Source organism: Erpetoichthys calabaricus, chromosome 8, assembly GCF_900747795.2.
Source record: "Erpetoichthys calabaricus chromosome 8, fErpCal1.3, whole genome shotgun sequence".
In the NCBI taxonomy this organism is placed as follows: domain Eukaryota; kingdom Metazoa; phylum Chordata; class Cladistia; order Polypteriformes; family Polypteridae; genus Erpetoichthys; species Erpetoichthys calabaricus.
Window position 1 is genome coordinate 189434177 of NC_041401.2, and position 20000 is coordinate 189454176.

The following is a 20000-nucleotide window of genomic DNA, read 5'->3' on the forward strand; positions in this document are numbered from 1 at the left end:
GTGCTTCTGTCCGTCCACCTCGGTCAGGGTGGGAAGTGAAGGTGGGTGCAGAACTGGCTCCAACACAGGAAGCAGAGGCTGATCCTTATCAGGATTGGGGGACATTAAGAGTGGTGACCCTCAGGGGGCAGTGCTGAGGCCGCTGCTATTTCTGATATTTAACAGCTGGTGAAGTTTGCAGATGATACCAAGGTAGGTGGATTAGCAGATAATGTGAAACTGATTGAACCATCACAGAGGGACTTGGACAGCAGACAGGTTTGGGCAGATTTGTGGCCGATGAAATTTAATGGAACTCAATGTAAAGACCATGTGACATCACGTGACTTGTGGTCTAAGGGTACGTCAGTCTTGCTGTTTGAAGTTGCTGATCTTGTCGTAGGACCGGTGTCGATCTACCCGACTGAAGAAATTGGCAGGCATGCTGACTTTCCAGGCCCTTTTTTTTCTTTTTCTGGCAGCCAATAGCGTGCTGTCTGACGTAGCGAGTGCTGTACGAAGGGTCAACAGGTACAGCAAGTTCAGCCACAGTCTTGTCACTTCTTTTTTTTTTGTTATTTCTTATTTCTTCATTCTGTTATGGCTGTCGATGAGACGCCGTCCACCGATTTGTCCATCTCCATCACCCCCCCCCCCCCCTCGATGGGAGAGCAGGCCAGTTTGGGAAAGGCAGACCCCCTATGGGATGGCACGATGGGCAAGAGAATTGCTCCCCAGGTGCAGTGGGTTGGTTTTGACGGTGGTGTCTTGCTATTCTCTTCTCCTCTTGTTGAAGGGTCCGTTGTTGTGATGGTCTCCTTCAATTATTGTCTATCTTCAGTTATTGTTGGATGGGCCCTCAGGGGGGCGGTTAAGTCTGACTTAGTCAGGACCTCATCTCTGACCTTGCCACCATGGGTGGCCTCACCAGGAGTACCCAACAAATGACAACATCACTCAGGGGATCATTTATCACACAAACCACTCCGCCACGTTAAGGCGCTGACTCATGGAGGGCTTCCTGCTGTGGCGGTGCATTCAAACACGAGAGATCAGACAGACGAGCTCCTCTTCTGTTTGTGACGTCCAAAAACACCCGAGTTATTCTTTGTCATTCTAGGCTTTTTTTTCGGGATGAGCGTGCATTGGTTGTCAGCTCTCGTGCACACACCAAGCCCACCTCTACGACTAAAGACAAAATCAAACCGGTTTGATTGGTGACACAGTCTGGTGACAAGATCAGCAACTTCAGGCGGCATGTGTGACGTGCCCTAAAGCTAGAAGATGCGTAATGTGACATCGCCTTGACTTGTAGTTATATTTGATTTCATCTCCCACAACTCTGGCCAAGCCTTCTTCTCTCTGGGCATTTCAGACTACAGTCGTGGCCAGAGGTTTGGAGAATGAAACGTCACGTATCCAAATCTAACGTTTCTATTTCCTAAGGCCAGGTCACATCTGACGACTTTTCCAGCGATTTTCAGTCATAACCTTCACTAAGGTATTGTCACTTTAGCAGGCCAGTGGTGTACCCTTGTGAAGTCCAGTAACGCACAGTGGTGGCCAAAAGTGTTGAGAATGACCCAAGTGTTGGTTTTCACAAAGTTTGCTGCTTCAGTGTTTTTAGATCTTTTTGTCAGATGTTTCTATGGTGCACTGAAGTAGGATTACAAGCATTTCAGAAGTTTCAAAGGCTTTTATTGACACTGACATGAAGTTTATGCAACGAGTCCATCCTGTATTTACAGTGTTAACCATTCTTTCTTTTTCAAGACCTCTGCAATTCACCCTGGCAGGCTGTCAATCAACTTCTGGGCCCAATCCTGACTGATGGCACCCACCCATTCTTGCATCATCAATGCTTGGAGTTTGTTAGAATTGGTGGGTTTTTGTTTGTCCACCCGCCTCTCAATGGGATTAAGGTCTGGGGAGTTTCCTGGCCATGGACCTCAAATTTTGATGTTTTGTTCCCCGAGCCACAAAGTTCTCATTTTTGCCTTATCGCCCAGTGCTCCATCATGTTGGTCACCAAACTGTTCTTGGATGGTTTGGAGAAGTTGCTCTCGGAGGATGTTTTGGTACCATTCTTTATTCATGGCTCACAATTGTGAGTGAGCCCAATACCTTGGCTGAGAAGCAAACCCACGTGACATGAATAATCTCAGGATGCTTTAATGTTGGTATGACACAGGACTGATGGTAGTGCTGCTCACCTTTATTTTCTTAAGGATGCCCCAAACAATCAGAAAGGGCATTCATCAGAGAAGATGACTTCACCCCAGCAGTCCAATCCCTGTCCCTTTTGCAGAAAATCAGTCTGTCCCTGATGTTTTTCTTGACTTCTTTGCTGCCCTTCCTGACACCCACCAGGCCATCATCCTCCAAAAGTCTTCGCCTCACTCCCACCTGCCTGCTGCCATTCCTGAGCAAGCTCTGCACTGGTGGTGCCCCCTGATCCTGAGCCATGAATAAAGAATGGGACCAAAACATCCTATGAGAACAACTTTTCCAAACCATCCATGAACAGTTTGGTGACCAACATGATGGAGCATCAGGCCATAAGGCAAAAGTGAGAACTAAGTGGCTCGGAGAACAAAACATCGAAATTTGGGGTCCATGGCCAGGAAACTCCCCATTGAAAACTTGTGGTGAATCCTCAAGAGGCGGGTGGACAAAGAAAAACCCACCAATTCTGACAAACCCCAAGCATTGATTATGCAAGAATGGGCAGCTGCCATCAGTCAGGATTGGGTCCAGACGTTGATTGCTAGCCTGCCAGGGCAAATTGCAGAGGACTTGAAACAGAAAGAAGGGCCAACACTGCAAATATGGACTCTGTGCATAAACTTCTTGTAATCTCCATATATATATATATATATATATATATATATCATCTGTCTGTCTGTCCACTTTTCACGAGAGAACTACTTAACGGATTTAGATTGGGTTTTTTTCTAGAATTTTCTTGAACGTTCTGTTTGATTTTGCGACTTCTCTCATCACGCTAAGTATCCACCGATTTATTTGCACGAATCCAAGAGTCACGCAGCAGGCCGACGGGAGCGGCCTTCCTCACTCACGCGCCAGCCTCAGGACGTACCTGACCTCCGCTTAGCTGGCGAACGAGAGAACTACTTAACGGATTTACATCGGGTTTTTTTCTAGAATTTTCTTGAACATTCCGGGTTGATTTTGCGACTTCTCTCATTGCACTAAGTATCACAGTTCGCTTGCTGGAGCGATATATTCTCGCTAATCCGAGACAGAGGCTGTGGGCCGAGGGGAGAGTTAAGCGTGACATCTGGAGTGTGGAGCCGGGTGGTGCCCTCCTCACTGTCCTGTTTCACTACTACATGTGCTGGAGCCGCGGGGGACAGCTGGTTGTCAATAAAAGCCTTTGAAACTTCTGAAATGCTTGTAATTCTACTTCAGTACACCATAGAAACATCTGACAAAATGATCTAAAAACACTGTATGACGATGTGGGTTCCACTCCATGTTCCCATCTTGCTTCTGGAGGCCCTTGAACCCGACACCATCGGTAAAGTCACCGATGAGCTAGACAGTGAGATACAACAAAGCAAGGGGATGGTCCAAAAATAATACCAAGTGCTTTTATTAAAACAACAACAATCAAAGATTTCAAATAAATAGTGCAGTGCATCTCAAGAATCTTTAAATAAATAATCCAATAAAACAAGTGAACTATCCATCCATCCATTATCCAACCTGCTACATCCTAACTAACGGGTCACAGGGGTCTGCTGGAGCCAACACCAGGTGCAAGGCAGGAAACAAACCCCGGGCAGGGCGCCAGCCCACACGGGACAATTTAGGATCACCAACACACCTAACCGGCATGTCTTTGGACTGTGGGAGGAAACCTACGCAGACACGGGGAGAACATGCAAACTCCACGCAGGGAGGACCCGGGAAGCGAACCCGGGTCTCCTTACTGTGAGGCAGCAGCGCTACCCACTGCCCACCGTGCTGCCACAAGTGAACTAGTGAAGGTTAAAATCCATCCATCCATCCATCCATCCATTTTCCAACCCGCTGAATCCGAACACAGGGTCACGGGGGTCTGCTGGAGCCAATCCCAGCCAACACAGGGCACAAGGCAGGAACCAATCCCGGGCAAGGTGCCAAACAACCGCAGGACACACACAAACACACACCAAGCACACACTAGGGCCAATTTAGAATCGCCAATCCACCTAACCTTCATGTCTTTGGACTGTGGGAGGAAACCGGAGCGCCCGGAGGAAACCCACGCAGACACAGGGAGAACATGCAAACTCCACGCAGGAAGGACCTGGGAAGCGAACCCGGGTCTCCTTACTGTGAGGCAGCAGCGCTACCCACTGCGCCACCGTGCCGCCTCAAGTGAACTAGTGAAGGTTAAAATCCAATAAATAGAAAAAATCCTTTTTTAATGCGGAGGAGCTCCTCCGCATCGAGAGGAGTCAGATGAGGTGGCTCGGGCATCTGATCAGGATGACTCCTGGACGCCTCCCTGGTGAGGTGTTCCGGGCACGTCCAACCGGGAGGAGGCCCCGGGGAAGACCCAGGACACGCTGGAGGGACTATGTCTCCCGGCTGGCCTGGAAACGCCTTGGGATTCCCCCGGAAGAGCTAGAAGAAGTGGCCGGGGCGAGGGAAGTCTGGGCATCTCTGCTCAAGCTGCTTCCCCTGCGACCCGACCTCGGATAAGTGGAAGAGGATGGATGGATGGATGGATCCTTTTTTAAAACGAGGTTAAAACAATGGCTGGAAGCTGTCTTTTTAAAAATAAAGCCTGGTGCCTTCTTCTTCTGGCAACTTGTGACTCCCCTGCTTCTCCCATCCTGGCAATTCACCAGGGGAGTCGCCCTAGCTGCAGCTGACCTGCTCTGCCTGCTGGTCTGGAGGCTTCCCGATCCCTGGCTTTGGTTCTGCTCTCCCCAGACCGAGACTTGGGTTCCCCAGCGACCAGGACGCTCATGCTGGGGCATCCACCTCCCAAGCCTCCCGACTCCCGCTGTCTTCCATGGCGAGCCATCCTTCTTCCTCAACTACACGCTCAGCAGGAGCGACCACCACCGACTGGCCTAGGTGTCGGCCAAACACCCCACTAGGGCTCACTGCTCAGCCGCCCGCAAGCCTCACTCTCTTGCACTGACTTTCCTCTCCCCGCTTCCAGCCTTCTTCTCCTGCAACCTCCCTTCACTTTTCCTTTTCTTTTTCTTCCTTCCCCCTAGCCTAGCCGCCTCGCGCTTCTATTTATTATGGTGATGTGGATCAGGTGTGGCAATTAGCAGCTCCTGCCACCAATTACAGATGCGGATGACTCCTCATCTGTGCACTTCAGCGAGGACCGCCTGTATCACGAACTCCCCCAGATACTGTTTCCGCCACACTACCACGCCCCCTCTCTAAGCCGCGGCGATTATTTATTTAAAAAGTGGCCCTGTTGACGTGAGCTGTGGACCCGCTACACCACACACTGAAGCAGCACACTTTGTGAAAACCAACACTTGGGTCATTCTCAACACTTTTGGCCACCACTGTGCGTTACTGGACTTCACAAGAGTACACCACTGGCCTGCTAAAGTGACAAAACGTTAGTGAAGGTTACGACTGAAAATCGCTGGAAAAGTTGTCAGATGTGACCTGGCCTTATTAAATACAATACAATACAATACAGTTTATTTTTGTATAGCCCAAAATCACACAGGAAGTGCCACAATGGGCTTTAACAGGCCCTGCCTCTTGACAGCCCCCCAGCCTTGACTCTCTAAGAAGACAAGGAAAAACTCCCAAAAAAACCTAGTAAGGAAAAATGGAAGAAACCTTGGGAAAGGCAGTTCAGAGAGAGACCCCTTTCCAGGTAGGTTGGGCGTGCAGTGGGTGTCAAAAGAAGGTCAATACAACACAATACACAGAACAGAACAAATACTCAATAAAAAATAAAAAATTAAAATTTTTTAGAAGTACGGAGCAGAATTTAACAGTAGATGATATCACATAATAAGATTTGGATAATTTTAGACTCCTGGAGACCTCATCCATCAAGCTGCCTCCCCCATTTGGCCATTCCACGGCTGAAACATCGCTGGGCCAGCCAATCCGATGACAGGACCCCTCTTTCTCACGATTCCTGCGATCCTCCATCAGGGATGACTTTAACTTAGGCAGGCAAAACAACTTGGCAGGTGGGCCGTGGCACCAAGTGCCACATTTGAGTACCGAGAAGAGAAACAGAATAGGTGAGGGTTAGTATCCAATTCTAACTATCATGTTACTTCTGTTTTAGTGCTAATGACTAACAACAGAGATGCAGTCTGTACAGTTAATCAGCAGCTCTAGTCAGGGTGTGCTAAACTGAAGTTGTGAGTCTTCAGCCGGGATTTAAAAGCTGAGACCGAAGGGGCATCTCTTATAGTAGCAGGCAGACCATTCCACAGTTTAGGGGCCCTGTAACTAAAAGCTCGACCTCCCACTGTTATTTTATTAATCCTTGGAACCATAAGCAGACCAGCATCTTGAGATCTTAATGTGCGCTCAGGTTTGTAAGTCATGATAAGTTCAGACAAGTAAGCCGGACCTCGGCCATTTAATGCTTTATATGTTAAAAGAAGGATTTTGAAATCTACCCTAAACTTAACCGGGAGCCAGTGTAAGGATTTAAGAACTGGAGTTATGTGTTCGTATCTTCTTGAAATAGAAACGTTAGATTTGGATACGTGACGTTTCATTCTCCAAACCTCTGGCCACGACTGTAGTCTGAAATGCCCGGAGAGAAGAAGGCTTGGCCAGAGTTGTGGGAGATGAAATCAAACGTAACTACAAGTCAAGGCGATGTCACATTACGCATCTTCTAGCTTTAGGGCACGTCACACATGCCGTCTGAAGTTGCTGATCTTGTCACCAGACTGTGTCACCAATCAAACCGGTTTGATTATGCCTTTAAGTCGTAGAGGTGGGCTTGTTGTGTGCACGATAGCTGACAACAAATGCATGCTCATTCCGAAAAAAAAGCCTAGAATGACAAAGAATAACTCGGGTGTTTTTGGACGTCATGAACAAAAGAGGAGCTCGTCTGTCTGATCTCTCGTGTTTAAACGCACCGCCACAGCAGGAAGCCCTCCATGAGTCAGCGCCTTAACGTGGTGGAGTGGTTTGTGTGATCAATGATGACTTCACGAGGGTACACCACTGGCCCACTAAAATGATTGAAAATCGTTGGAAAAGTCGTCAGATGTGACCTGGCTATAGGAAGTAGAAATGTTAGATTCGGATATGCGATGGGAGGTCTGAAACTTAAAAGTACCCCCTATGAAAAGGAGCTGAGAGTCACGGTGGACTCAACACTGTCTGCTGTACATCCAGACAGCAGAGAGAAGCGACTGAGGCGGCTAAGAGAGTGTCGGACGACATGGCACGATGTGCGCACAACAAGTCAAAAGGGGTCCGGCTTCAGCAATGGGCCCACACCTGGAGTCCTGTGTGCAGTTGTGTTCTCTGAGGTACAGAACACACATAGCATTGCGGAGAAGAGGCTCATTCAGGACCTCAGGGTAGGAGTTATAAGAATTAAAGGAGCTGAACCTTGGAGCTTAAGCAAATGGAGATGAAGAGGAGAACACTGTAGTGTTCAAAATTATGACGGGAATTAGTTGAGTGGATTAAGACGGCAACCTTAAAATGAGATAAACAAGAACATGGGGACACTGCTGGAAACTTGTGAATTGGAAATTTAGCAGAAATGGTACAAAGTTTTTCTTCACATGGCAAGCCACAGACACGTGGAATGAGTGACCAAGTAGTGCGGTGGGCAGTAGGACTTTTAGGGGCCTTCGAAACTCAACGTGATGTTATTATGGAGGAGTTAAGTGGATGGGACTGGCCATCTAAAATGTTCTGACGTTCTGTAGTGTAGTGTTCTCACATAACACACCAACGCTCAAATCCTGTCTCATATTTTATTCTATGTGGCGTCTTTCACTAGGACCTTGTAGAGCATGTGAGGTAGCAGGAGCCGTCTGCATCTAAATGAATCACCACAAGTCGGTTACAGAACACAAAACTTAGAGAATGGAGGGCAGAGAGTCTCGGTGACTGTCAGGTTCATGAAAACAATAAATAAATTAATATATAGATCAATAAGCTTTATGCTTATGAGAAGATCGCTATGTCTGATGTGTTGTTCTAACAAAGGAAGTGTGTGTGTGTGGTTGTGTATGTCTGGGTTTGTGCAAAGCAAGGCCTCTTTGCTCTTTCTCTTCTCTTGCTAACTATAAGGCTGCCGCCATCCAGATGGCCACTAAAGAGGGCATCTTTGCAATAAACAACTCTGCTTATTTTCAGGTCGCCTGCTTTGGGACTAATATTTATTCTGCATTTCTGAAGGCGATGCTGTCAACTGGCTTTAAACTCCCTCAGAAGGGAATTCTAATTGGAATTCAGGTAGGCAAGATCAATCCAAAAAGGTCGCTCTATACGTGGCTGTGTGTCTGTGATGTACACTTGAATATACAGTATATTGTCCTAAAGGTCTGCTCCACTTGCAATATTTTGCATTGTTATTTTAAATGGCTTCTTTCACTGTATTGATTGTTGAATGGTTGCTAATGGCACCCTGCTAAACTGACCCTGGCATAGACATATTTATTACCCAAAAGGGTCTTGGGCTTTTACTCTCTGATACAAGACGGGTTGCAGACAAGCCATTCAGTGGCCTCCCTTTGTGCCTAAGCCTTGGAAACAGACAAGATTTCAGGGGTGCCAATTATAGTGGGAACACCTTACTGCTGTAATCCCATCATCTTGAGATTGACCTCTCGATATAATCGAGGCACTGATGCCAATTTGGGACAGACCTGCACAGAGTGGGCAAGCTGCTGTGCTGTATAATCTCTGTTAGTGTGGTTGGATCAATGGATAGACAGATAGATTTGAGAGGCGCTATATAACAAATAGATGGACAGATTTGAAAGGCACTATGTAATAGATAGATTTGAAAGGTGCTATATAACAGATAGATAGATAGATAGATAGATAGATAGATAGATAGATAGATAGATAGATAGATAGATAGATAGATAGATAGATAGATAGATAGATAGATAGATAGATAGATAGATAGATAGATAGATAGATAGATTGAAAGGTGCTATATACCAGATAGATAGATAGATAGATAGATAGATAGATAGATAGATAGATAGATAGATAGATAGATAGATAGATAGATAGATAGATAGATAGATAGATAGATAGATAGATAGATATGAAAGGCACTATATAATAGACAGATAGATTTGAAAGGCACTATGTAATAGATAGATTGAAAGGTGCTATATTACAGATAGATAGATAGATAGATAGATAGATAGATAGATAGATAGATAGATAGATAGATAGATAGATAGATAGATAGATTTGAAAGGTGCTATATACCAGATAGATAGATAGATAGATAGATAGATAGATAGATAGATAGATAGATAGATAGATAGATCGATCTATCTATCTATCTATCTATCTATCTATCTATCTATCTATCTATCTATCTATCTATCTATCTATCTATCTATCTATCTATCTATCTATCTATCTATCTATCTATCTATCTATCTATCTATCTATCTGGTATATAGCACCTTTCAAATCTATCTATCTATCTATCTATCTATCTATCTATCTATCTATCTATCTATCTATCTATCTATCTATCTATCTGGTATATAGCACCTTTCAAATCTATCTATCTATCTATCTATCTATCTATCTATCTATCTATCTATCTATCTATCTATCTATCTATCTATCTATCTATCTGTTATATAGCACCTTTCAAATCTATCTATCTATCTATCTATCTATCTATCTATCTATCTATCTATCTATCTATCTATCTATCTATCTATCTATCTATCTGGTATATAGCACCTTTCAAATCTATCTATCTATCTATCTATCTATCTATCTATCTATCTATCTATCTATCTATCTATCTATCTATCTATCTATCTGGTATATAGCACCTTTCAAATCTATCTATCTATCTATCTATCTATCTATCTATCTATCTATCTATCTATCTATCTATCTATCTATCTATCTATCTATCTATCTATCTATCTATCTATCTATCTGGTATATAGCACCTTTCAAATCTATCTATCTATCTATCTATCTATCTATCTATCTATCTATCTATCTATCTATCTATCTATCTATCTATCTATCTATCTGGTATATAGCACCTTTCAAATCTATCTATCTATCTATCTATCTATCTATCTATCTATCTATCTATCTATCTATCTATCTATCTATCTATCTATCTATCTATCTATCTGTAATATAGCACCTTTCAATCTATCTATTACATAGTGCCTTTCAAATCTATCTGTCTATTATATAGTGCCTTTCATATCTATCTATCTATCTATCTATCTATCTATCTATCTATCTATCTATCTATCTATCTATCTATCTATCTATCTATCTATCTATCTATCTGGTATATAGCACCTTTCAAATCTATCTATCTATCTATCTATCTATCTATCTATCTATCTATCTATCTATCTATCTATCTATCTATCTATCTATCTATCTATCTGGTATATAGCACCTTTCAAATCTATCTATCTATCTATCTATCTATCTATCTATCTATCTATCTATCTATCTATCTATCTATCTATCTATCTGTAATATAGCACCTTTCAATCTATCTATTACATAGTGCCTTTCAAATCTATCTGTCTATTATATAGTGCCTTTCATATCTATCTATCTATCTATCTATCTATCTATCTATCTATCTATCTATCTATCTATCTATCTATCTATCTATCTGGTATATAGCACCTTTCAAATCTATCTATCTATCTATCTATCTATCTATCTATCTATCTATCTATCTATCTATCTATCTATCTATCTATCTATCTATCTATCTGGTATATAGCACCTTTCAAATCTATCTATCTATCTATCTATCTATCTATCTATCTATCTATCTATCTATCTATCTATCTATCTGTAATATAGCACCTTTCAATCTATCTATTACATAGTGCCTTTCAAATCTATCTGTCTATTATATAGTGCCTTTCATATCTATCTATCTATCTATCTATCTATCTATCTATCTATCTATCTATCTATCTATCTATCTATCTATCTATCTATCTATCTGGTATATAGCACCTTTCAAATCTATCTATCTATCTATCTATCTATCTATCTATCTATCTATCTATCTATCTATCTATCTATCTATCTATCTATCTATCTATCTATCTGTAATATAGCACCTTTCAATCTATCTATTACATAGTGCCTTTCAAATCTATCTGTCTATTATATAGTGCCTTTCAAATCTATCTATCTATCTATCTATCTATCTATCTATCTATCTATCTATCTATCTATCTATCTATCTATCTATCTATCTATGTAATAGGTAGATTTGAAAGGTGCTATATATCAGATAGATAGATAGATTTGAAAGGCGCTATGTAATAGATAGATTTGAAAGGTGCTATATAATAGATAGATAGATTTGAAAGGCGCTATGTAATAGATAGGGCGGCACGGTGGCGCAGTGGGTAGTGCTGCTGCCTCACAGTTGGGAGACCTGGGGACCCGGGTTCGCTTCCCGCGTCCTCCCTATGTGGAGTTTTCATGTTCTCCCCCGTGTCTGCGTGGGTTTCCTCCGGGCGCCCCGGTTTCCTCCCACAGTCCAAAGACATGCAGGTTAGGTGGATTGACGATTCTAAATTGGCCCTAGTGTGTGCTTGGTGTGTGGGTGTGTTTGTGTGTGTCCTGCGGTGGGTTGGCACCCTGCCCGGGATTGGTTCCTGCCTTGTGCCCTGGGATTGGCTCCAGCAGACCCCCGTGACCCTGTGTTCGGATTCAATGGGTTGGAAAATGGATGGATGGATGTAATAGATAGATTTGAAAGGTGCTATTACCAGATAGATAGATAGATATGAAAGGCACTATCTATCTATCTATCTATCTATCTATCTATCTATCTATCTATCTATCTATCTATCTATCTATCTATCTATCTATCTATCTATCTATCTATCTATCTGGTATATAGCACCTTTCAAATCTATCTATCTATCTATCTATCTATCTATCTATCTATCTATCTATCTATCTATCTATCTATCTATCTATCTATCTGTAATATAGCACCTTTCAATCTATCTATTACATAGTGCCTTTCAAATCTATCTGTCTATTATATAGTGCCTTTCATATCTATCTATCTATCTATCTATCTATCTATCTATCTATCTATCTATCTATCTATCTATCTATCTATCTATCTATCTGGTATATAGCACCTTTCAAATCTATCTATCTATCTATCTATCTATCTATCTATCTATCTATCTATCTATCTATCTATCTATCTATCTATCTGGTATATAGCACCTTTCAAATCTATCTATCTATCTATCTATCTATCTATCTATCTATCTATCTATCTATCTATCTATCTATCTATCTATCTATCTATCTATCTATCTATCTATCTGTAATATAGCACCTTTCAATCTATCTATTACATAGTGCCTTTCAAATCTATCTGTCTATTATATAGTGCCTTTCATATCTATCTATCTATCTATCTATCTATCTATCTATCTATCTATCTATCTATCTATCTATCTATCTATCTATCTATCTGGTATATAGCACCTTTCAAATCTATCTATCTATCTATCTATCTATCTATCTATCTATCTATCTATCTATCTATCTATCTATCTATCTATCTATCTATCTATCTATCTATCTATCTATCTGTAATATAGCACCTTTCAATCTATCTATTACATAGTGCCTTTCAAATCTATCTGTCTATTATATAGTGCCTTTCAAATCTATCTATCTATCTATCTATCTATCTATCTATCTATCTATCTATCTATCTATCTATCTATCTATCTATCTATCTATGTAATAGGTAGATTTGAAAGGTGCTATATATCAGATAGATAGATAGATTTGAAAGGCGCTATGTAATAGATAGATTTGAAAGGTGCTATATAATAGATAGATAGATTTGAAAGGCGCTATGTAATAGATAGGGCGGCACGGTGGCGCAGTGGGTAGTGCTGCTGCCTCACAGTTGGGAGACCTGGGGACCCGGGTTCGCTTCCCGCGTCCTCCCTATGTGGAGTTTTCATGTTCTCCCCGTGTCTGCGTGGGTTTCCTCCGGGCGCCCCGGTTTCCTCCCACAGTCCAAAGACATGCAGGTTAGGTGGATTGACGATTCTAAATTGGCCCTAGTGTGTGCTTGGTGTGTGGGTGTGTTTGTGTGTGTCCTGCGGTGGGTTGGCACCCTGCCCGGGATTGGTTCCTGCCTTGTGCCCTGGGATTGGCTCCAGCAGACCCCCGTGACCCTGTGTTCGGATTCAATGGGTTGGAAAATGGATGGATGGATGTAATAGATAGATTTGAAAGGTGCTATTACCAGATAGATAGATAGATATGAAAGGCACTATCTATCTATCTATCTATCTATCTATCTATCTATCTATCTATCTATCTATCTATCTATCTATCTATCTATCTATCTATCTATCTATCTATCTGGTATATAGCACCTTTCAAATCTATCTATCTATCTATCTATCTATCTATCTATCTATCTATCTATCTATCTATCTATCTATCTATCTGTAATATAGCACCTTTCAATCTATCTATTACATAGTGCCTTTCAAATCTATCTGTCTATTATATAGTGCCTTTCATATCTATCTATCTATCTATCTATCTATCTATCTATCTATCTATCTATCTATCTATCTATCTATCTATCTGGTATATAGCACCTTTCAAATCTATCTATCTATCTATCTATCTATCTATCTATCTATCTATCTATCTATCTATCTATCTATCTATCTATCTATCTGGTATATAGCACCTTTCATATCTATCTATCTATCTATCTATCTATCTATCTATCTATCTATCTATCTATCTATCTATCTATCTATCTATCTATCTATCTGGTATATAGCACCTTTCAAATCTATCTATCTATCTATCTATCTATCTATCTATCTATCTATCTATCTATCTATCTATCTATCTATCTATCTGTAATATAGCACCTTTCAATCTATCTATTACATAGTGCCTTTCAAATCTATCTGTCTATTATATAGTGCCTTTCATATCTATCTATCTATCTATCTATCTATCTATCTATCTATCTATCTATCTATCTATCTATCTATCTATCTGGTATATAGCACCTTTCAAATCTATCTATCTATCTATCTATCTATCTATCTATCTATCTATCTATCTATCTATCTATCTATCTATCTATCTATCTATCTATCTATCTGTAATATAGCACCTTTCAATCTATCTATTACATAGTGCCTTTCAAATCTATCTGTCTATTATATAGTGCCTTTCAAATCTATCTATCTATCTATCTATCTATCTATCTATCTATCTATCTATCTATCTATCTATCTATCTATCTATCTATGTAATAGGTAGATTTGAAAGGTGCTATATATCAGATAGATAGATAGATTTGAAAGGCGCTATGTAATAGATAGATTTGAAAGGTGCTATATAATAGATAGATAGATTTGAAAGGCGCTATGTAATAGATAGGGCGGCACGGTGGCGCAGTGGGTAGTGCTGCTGCCTCACAGTTGGGAGACCTGGGGACCCGGGTTCGCTTCCCGCGTCCTCCCTATGTGGAGTTTTCATGTTCTCCCCGTGTCTGCGTGGGTTTCCTCCGGGCGCCCCGGTTTCCTCCCACAGTCCAAAGACATGCAGGTTAGGTGGATTGACGATTCTAAATTGGCCCTAGTGTGTGCTTGGTGTGTGGGTGTGTTTGTGTGTGTCCTGCGGTGGGTTGGCACCCTGCCCGGGATTGGTTCCTGCCTTGTGCCCTGGGATTGGCTCCAGCAGACCCCCGTGACCCTGTGTTCGGATTCAATGGGTTGGAAAATGGATGGATGGATGTAATAGATAGATTTGAAAGGTGCTATTACCAGATAGATAGATAGATATGAAAGGCACTATCTATCTATCTATCTATCTATCTATCTATCTATCTATCTATCTATCTATCTATCTATCTATCTATCTATCTATCTATCTGGTATATAGCACCTTTCAAATCTATCTATCTATCTATCTATCTATCTATCTATCTATCTATCTATCTATCTATCTATCTATCTATCTATCTATCTATCTATCTATCTGTAATATAGCACCTTTCAATCTATCTATTACATAGTGCCTTTCAAATCTATCTGTCTATTATATAGTGCCTTTCATATCTATCTATCTATCTATCTATCTATCTATCTATCTATCTATCTATCTATCTATCTATCTATCTATCTATCTGGTATATAGCACCTTTCAAATCTATCTATCTATCTATCTATCTATCTATCTATCTATCTATCTATCTATCTATCTATCTATCTATCTATCTATCTATCTATCTATCTATCTATCTATCTATCTGTAATATAGCACCTTTCAATCTATCTATTACATAGTGCCTTTCAAATCTATCTGTCTATTATATAGTGCCTTTCAAATCTATCTATCTATCTATCTATCTATCTATCTATCTATCTATCTATCTATCTATCTATCTATCTATCTATCTATCTATCTATCTATGTAATAGGTAGATTTGAAAGGTGCTATATATCAGATAGATAGATAGATTTGAAAGGCGCTATGTAATAGATAGATTTGAAAGGTGCTATATAATAGATAGATAGATTTGAAAGGCGCTATGTAATAGATAGGGCGGCACGGTGGCGCAGTGGGTAGTGCTGCTGCCTCACAGTTGGGAGACCTGGGGACCCGGGTTCGCTTCCCGCGTCCTCCCTATGTGGAGTTTTCATGTTCTCCCCGTGTCTGCGTGGGTTTCCTCCGGGCGCCCCGGTTTCCTCCCACAGTCCAAAGACATGCAGGTTAGGTGGATTGACGATTCTAAATTGGCCCTAGTGTGTGCTTGGTGTGTGGGTGTGTTTGTGTGTGTCCTGCGGTGGGTTGGCACCCTGCCCGGGATTGGTTCCTGCCTTGTGCCCTGGGATTGGCTCCAGCAGACCCCCGTGACCCTGTGTTCGGATTCAATGGGTTGGAAAATGGATGGATGGATGTAATAGATAGATTTGAAAGGTGCTATTACCAGATAGATAGATAGATATGAAAGGCACTATCTATCTATCTATCTATCTATCTATCTATCTATCTATCTATCTATCTATCTATCTATCTATCTATGTAATAGGTAGATTTGAAAGGTGCTATATAACAGATAGATAGATAGATAGATAGATAGATAGATAGATAGATAGATAGATAGATAGATAGATAGATAGATAGATAGATAGATTTGAAAGGCGCTATGTAATAGATAGATTTGAAAGGTGCTATATAATAGATAGACACATAGATCTGAAAGGCACTATGTAAAGAAAGGAGCTATCAGACAGGTGGATAGACAAAAGACATGATAGATAAACAGACAGATAAATGGATGGATAGGAAAGGCACAGTATTTTAGACCGATAGTGTTATCAGGCGCAGGAATGATAGACTGCTATATCAAAATTTGGGGAGCCAACTGGGTCGCTTCATTTAAAACAAATAAAAAGCAAACAAAAAGTAAAACCCATCTTGTTGCAAATTGCCCAGGTTTTCTGGGCCAATAAGTTGAAACAAAAATATCCTCTTGGGTCACTTTAAGGGGAGCAGTTCGTCCACGTAGCAAATGATGCCTCCTTCTGATAATCCGGCACTTTTATGGACAGGAGAAGGGAAGGGCGAGAGTCAAGTTGCCCTCACTAGGTGGTTTCTCAGTGCTACAGGGAGTGAAGAAGACAATCTTAGCGATAGCGCCCCCTCTTGGCCTGGTGGGTTATTACATGCCTCGAAAGAACACATAAAGAGATCCTTTGACGCACATGCGTGATAAGAGATAGATAGATAGATATGTAAGGCACTATATAAAGAAATGTGCTATCAGATAGACAAGTACATAGACAAAAGACATGATAGATGGATAGATAGGAAAGGCACTATAAGATAGATAGATTAATTGATATATAAATGGTTTGATAAGGAACTATATAAAGAAAGGCACTATCAGATAGACAGATAGATAGACAAAAGACACAATAAATAAATAGATTAATAGATGGAAGACACTATATTATAGATAGATAGACAGATAGATATGAAAGGCATTATATGATAGATAGATGTGAAAGGTGCTATATGATATGTGATTCTTTCTCTCCCTTTGTGGATCTCCAGCAGCAAATATGCAAACCGTATCACAGACCTTCACCTCCATATATATATATATATATATATGTAATAGATTGATCTGAAATGCACATAAAAATTACAAAAAGAGAAGAGAACCCCTGACTTGGCTTAATGTGTGACAGAGGACACCGCCTGCCATGTTATACGACACCCTCACTGTTGTTGTAGAAGTCAGACCCCCGCTTGCTCACCTGATCAGGAGGATTTTCTTTCGACTGGCTAAGCAACTGCTTACTGACTTGGAGACCCCGAGTTCATTGCCAGCCCCTCTGTATGAGGGCCAAGTGATTTCTCTCTTTCAGGACCGATTTCCTGCTGGTGACAGAGTGAAAGCACCCGGCTCTGCACTGGCATCCTCCTCAAGGGCTGGTGCTGCTGGGATTGGCCCCTTGACCCTCAGTTGTACATAGCAGATACGGGCACTGGCTGGATGAACCTGAGGGACAGATTTTCGTTTGTAGTTATCTTTTAGACCCCTCAACAAATTGCAGCGATTCAAAATTCAAGATAAGAACGGGGTAGCAATTTGAGGCCCGAATAATGGGAAAGCGGAATTGAAACAAGAGTTTGAAAATGTATATTCGGTGCACTCCTCCTGTGGCATTTGAAGTAAATGGAATAGAATGAATGATTCATTTTCAAATGAATAATTGATGCCACAGTGGGAAAAATTCCACGATCAGACACTTTAAAGCCTGTCCAGTTGTTTAAACCTCACACTGGCCATCAAATCCCTCGTCGAGAGCTCCAAGAAAAGTGATGACTGCCCATGACAGCCCCAGGCCCATTTGTAAATTTTAAAACATTAAGTATTTGCTCTTTTCTCTTTAGCAGAATCTTTCAAAATCAACTTTTGTGAGTTTTCTTGCGGTCCAGTCCATGCATTATTCTGTCTGAAGCGTCGATGGCCACTGTATGTGTGCATACTGAGTATATAGAGAAGGGGGAACGTCAAAAGAGTCTGTGGTGTGTTTATTAAAGTGAACTTAACAGCCATACATCACTCACCGCGGCCCACCGGCAACCTGTGTGTATCTGCTGTTACAGAGTGAGTGCGTGTGAATGCTTTGTGTATGCCTTATAGGGATAAAACACACGGGTTCAAGACCACAGAGGGCTAGGGAGTCAGGTGACAAACCGTCCCACCTGAGCTGACCCTCTAATGTCCTCATTTCTAATCCTGTCCATCCTCGTCGCACCCAATGCAAATTGTAGCAACTTTAACTCTGCCACCTCCAGCTCTGTCTCCTGTGCCACCGTCTCCAGCTCATATAACATAGCTGGTCTCACTACCGTCCTGTAGACCTTCATTGTCACTCTTGCTGATACACGCCAGTCACAAATCACTCCTGACACTCTTCTCCACCCACTCCACCCTGCCTGCAGTCTCTTCATCACCTCTCTTCCACAATCCCCATTACTCTGTACTGTTGATCCCAAGTATTTAAACTCCTCCACCTTCGCCAACTCTACTCCCCTCATCTTCACCATTCCACTGACCTCCCTCTCATTCACACACATGTATTCTGTCTTGGTGGTCCAACGGACCTTCATTCCTGTCCTCTCTAGAGCAGATCTCCACCTCTCCAGGGTCTCCTCAACCTGCTCAAAGTCAGACCTGCTCAACCAAGCAGCATTTACAGATAAGAGAAGCCTCCAGCCTGTGTTTCTGTTGTTTGACATCATTGCACTTTTATTTTGTTTTCAATTTGTCTTTTGAGTTAAACTGGACAACCTGACTGGTGTCCTAACATTCCTATGGACTACATCCTTACTACCTCTGAGTGTGTGTGTAAATATATACATATACAGAGCATCCAGAAAGTACTCACAGCGCATCACTTTGTCCACATTTTGTTATGTTACAGCCTTATTCCAAAATGAATTAAATTCATTTTTTTCCTCAGAATTCTACACACAACACCCCATAATGACAACGTGAAAAAAGTTTACTTGAGGTTTTTGCAAATTTAGTAAAAATTTAAAAACTGAGAAATCCCATGTACAGAAGTATTCACAGCCTTTGCTCAATACTTTGTCGATGCCCCTTTGGCAGCAATTCCAGCCTCAAGTCTTGTTAAATATGATGCCACAAGCTTGGCACACCTATCCTTGGCCAATTTCGCCCATTCCTCTTTGCAGCACCTCTCAAGCTCCATCAGGTTGGATGGGAAGCGTCGGTGCACAGCCATTTTAAGATCTCTCCAGAGATGTTCAATCGGATTCAAGTCTGGGCTCTGGCTGGGCCACTCAAGGACATTCACAGAGTTGTCCTGAAGCCACTCCTGTGATATCTTGGCTGTGTGCTTAGGGTCGTTGTCCTGCTGAAAGATGAACCGTCGCCCCAGTCTGAGGTCAAGAGCGCTCTGGAGCAGGTTTTCATCCAGGATGTCTCTGTACATTGCTGCAGTCATCTTTCCCTTTATCCTGACTAGTCTCCCAGTCCATGCCGCTGAAAAACATCCCCACAGCATGATGCTGCCATCACCATGCTTCACTGTAGGGATGGTGCCAGGTTTCCTCCAAACGTGACGCCTGGCATTCACACCAAAGAGTTCAATCTTTGTCTCATCAGACCAGAGAATTTTCTTTCTCATGGTCTGAGAGTCCTTCAGGTGCCTTTTGGCAAACTCCAGGCAGGCTGCCATGTGTCTTTTACTAAG

General features: G+C 41.7%; 1 protein-coding gene across 1 annotated transcript in view; it reads left to right on the top strand.

Moving 5' to 3' along the window:
- cps1 (carbamoyl-phosphate synthase 1, mitochondrial) overlaps window positions 1-20000 on the top strand; it is a 289732-nt gene that overhangs the window by 227882 nt on the left and 41850 nt on the right. The window contains exon 34 of the mRNA XM_051930296.1: window positions 8329-8427. Coding sequence (XP_051786256.1) covers window positions 8329-8427 — 99 coding nt within the window. The remainder of the gene's footprint in view (window positions 1-8328; window positions 8428-20000) is intronic.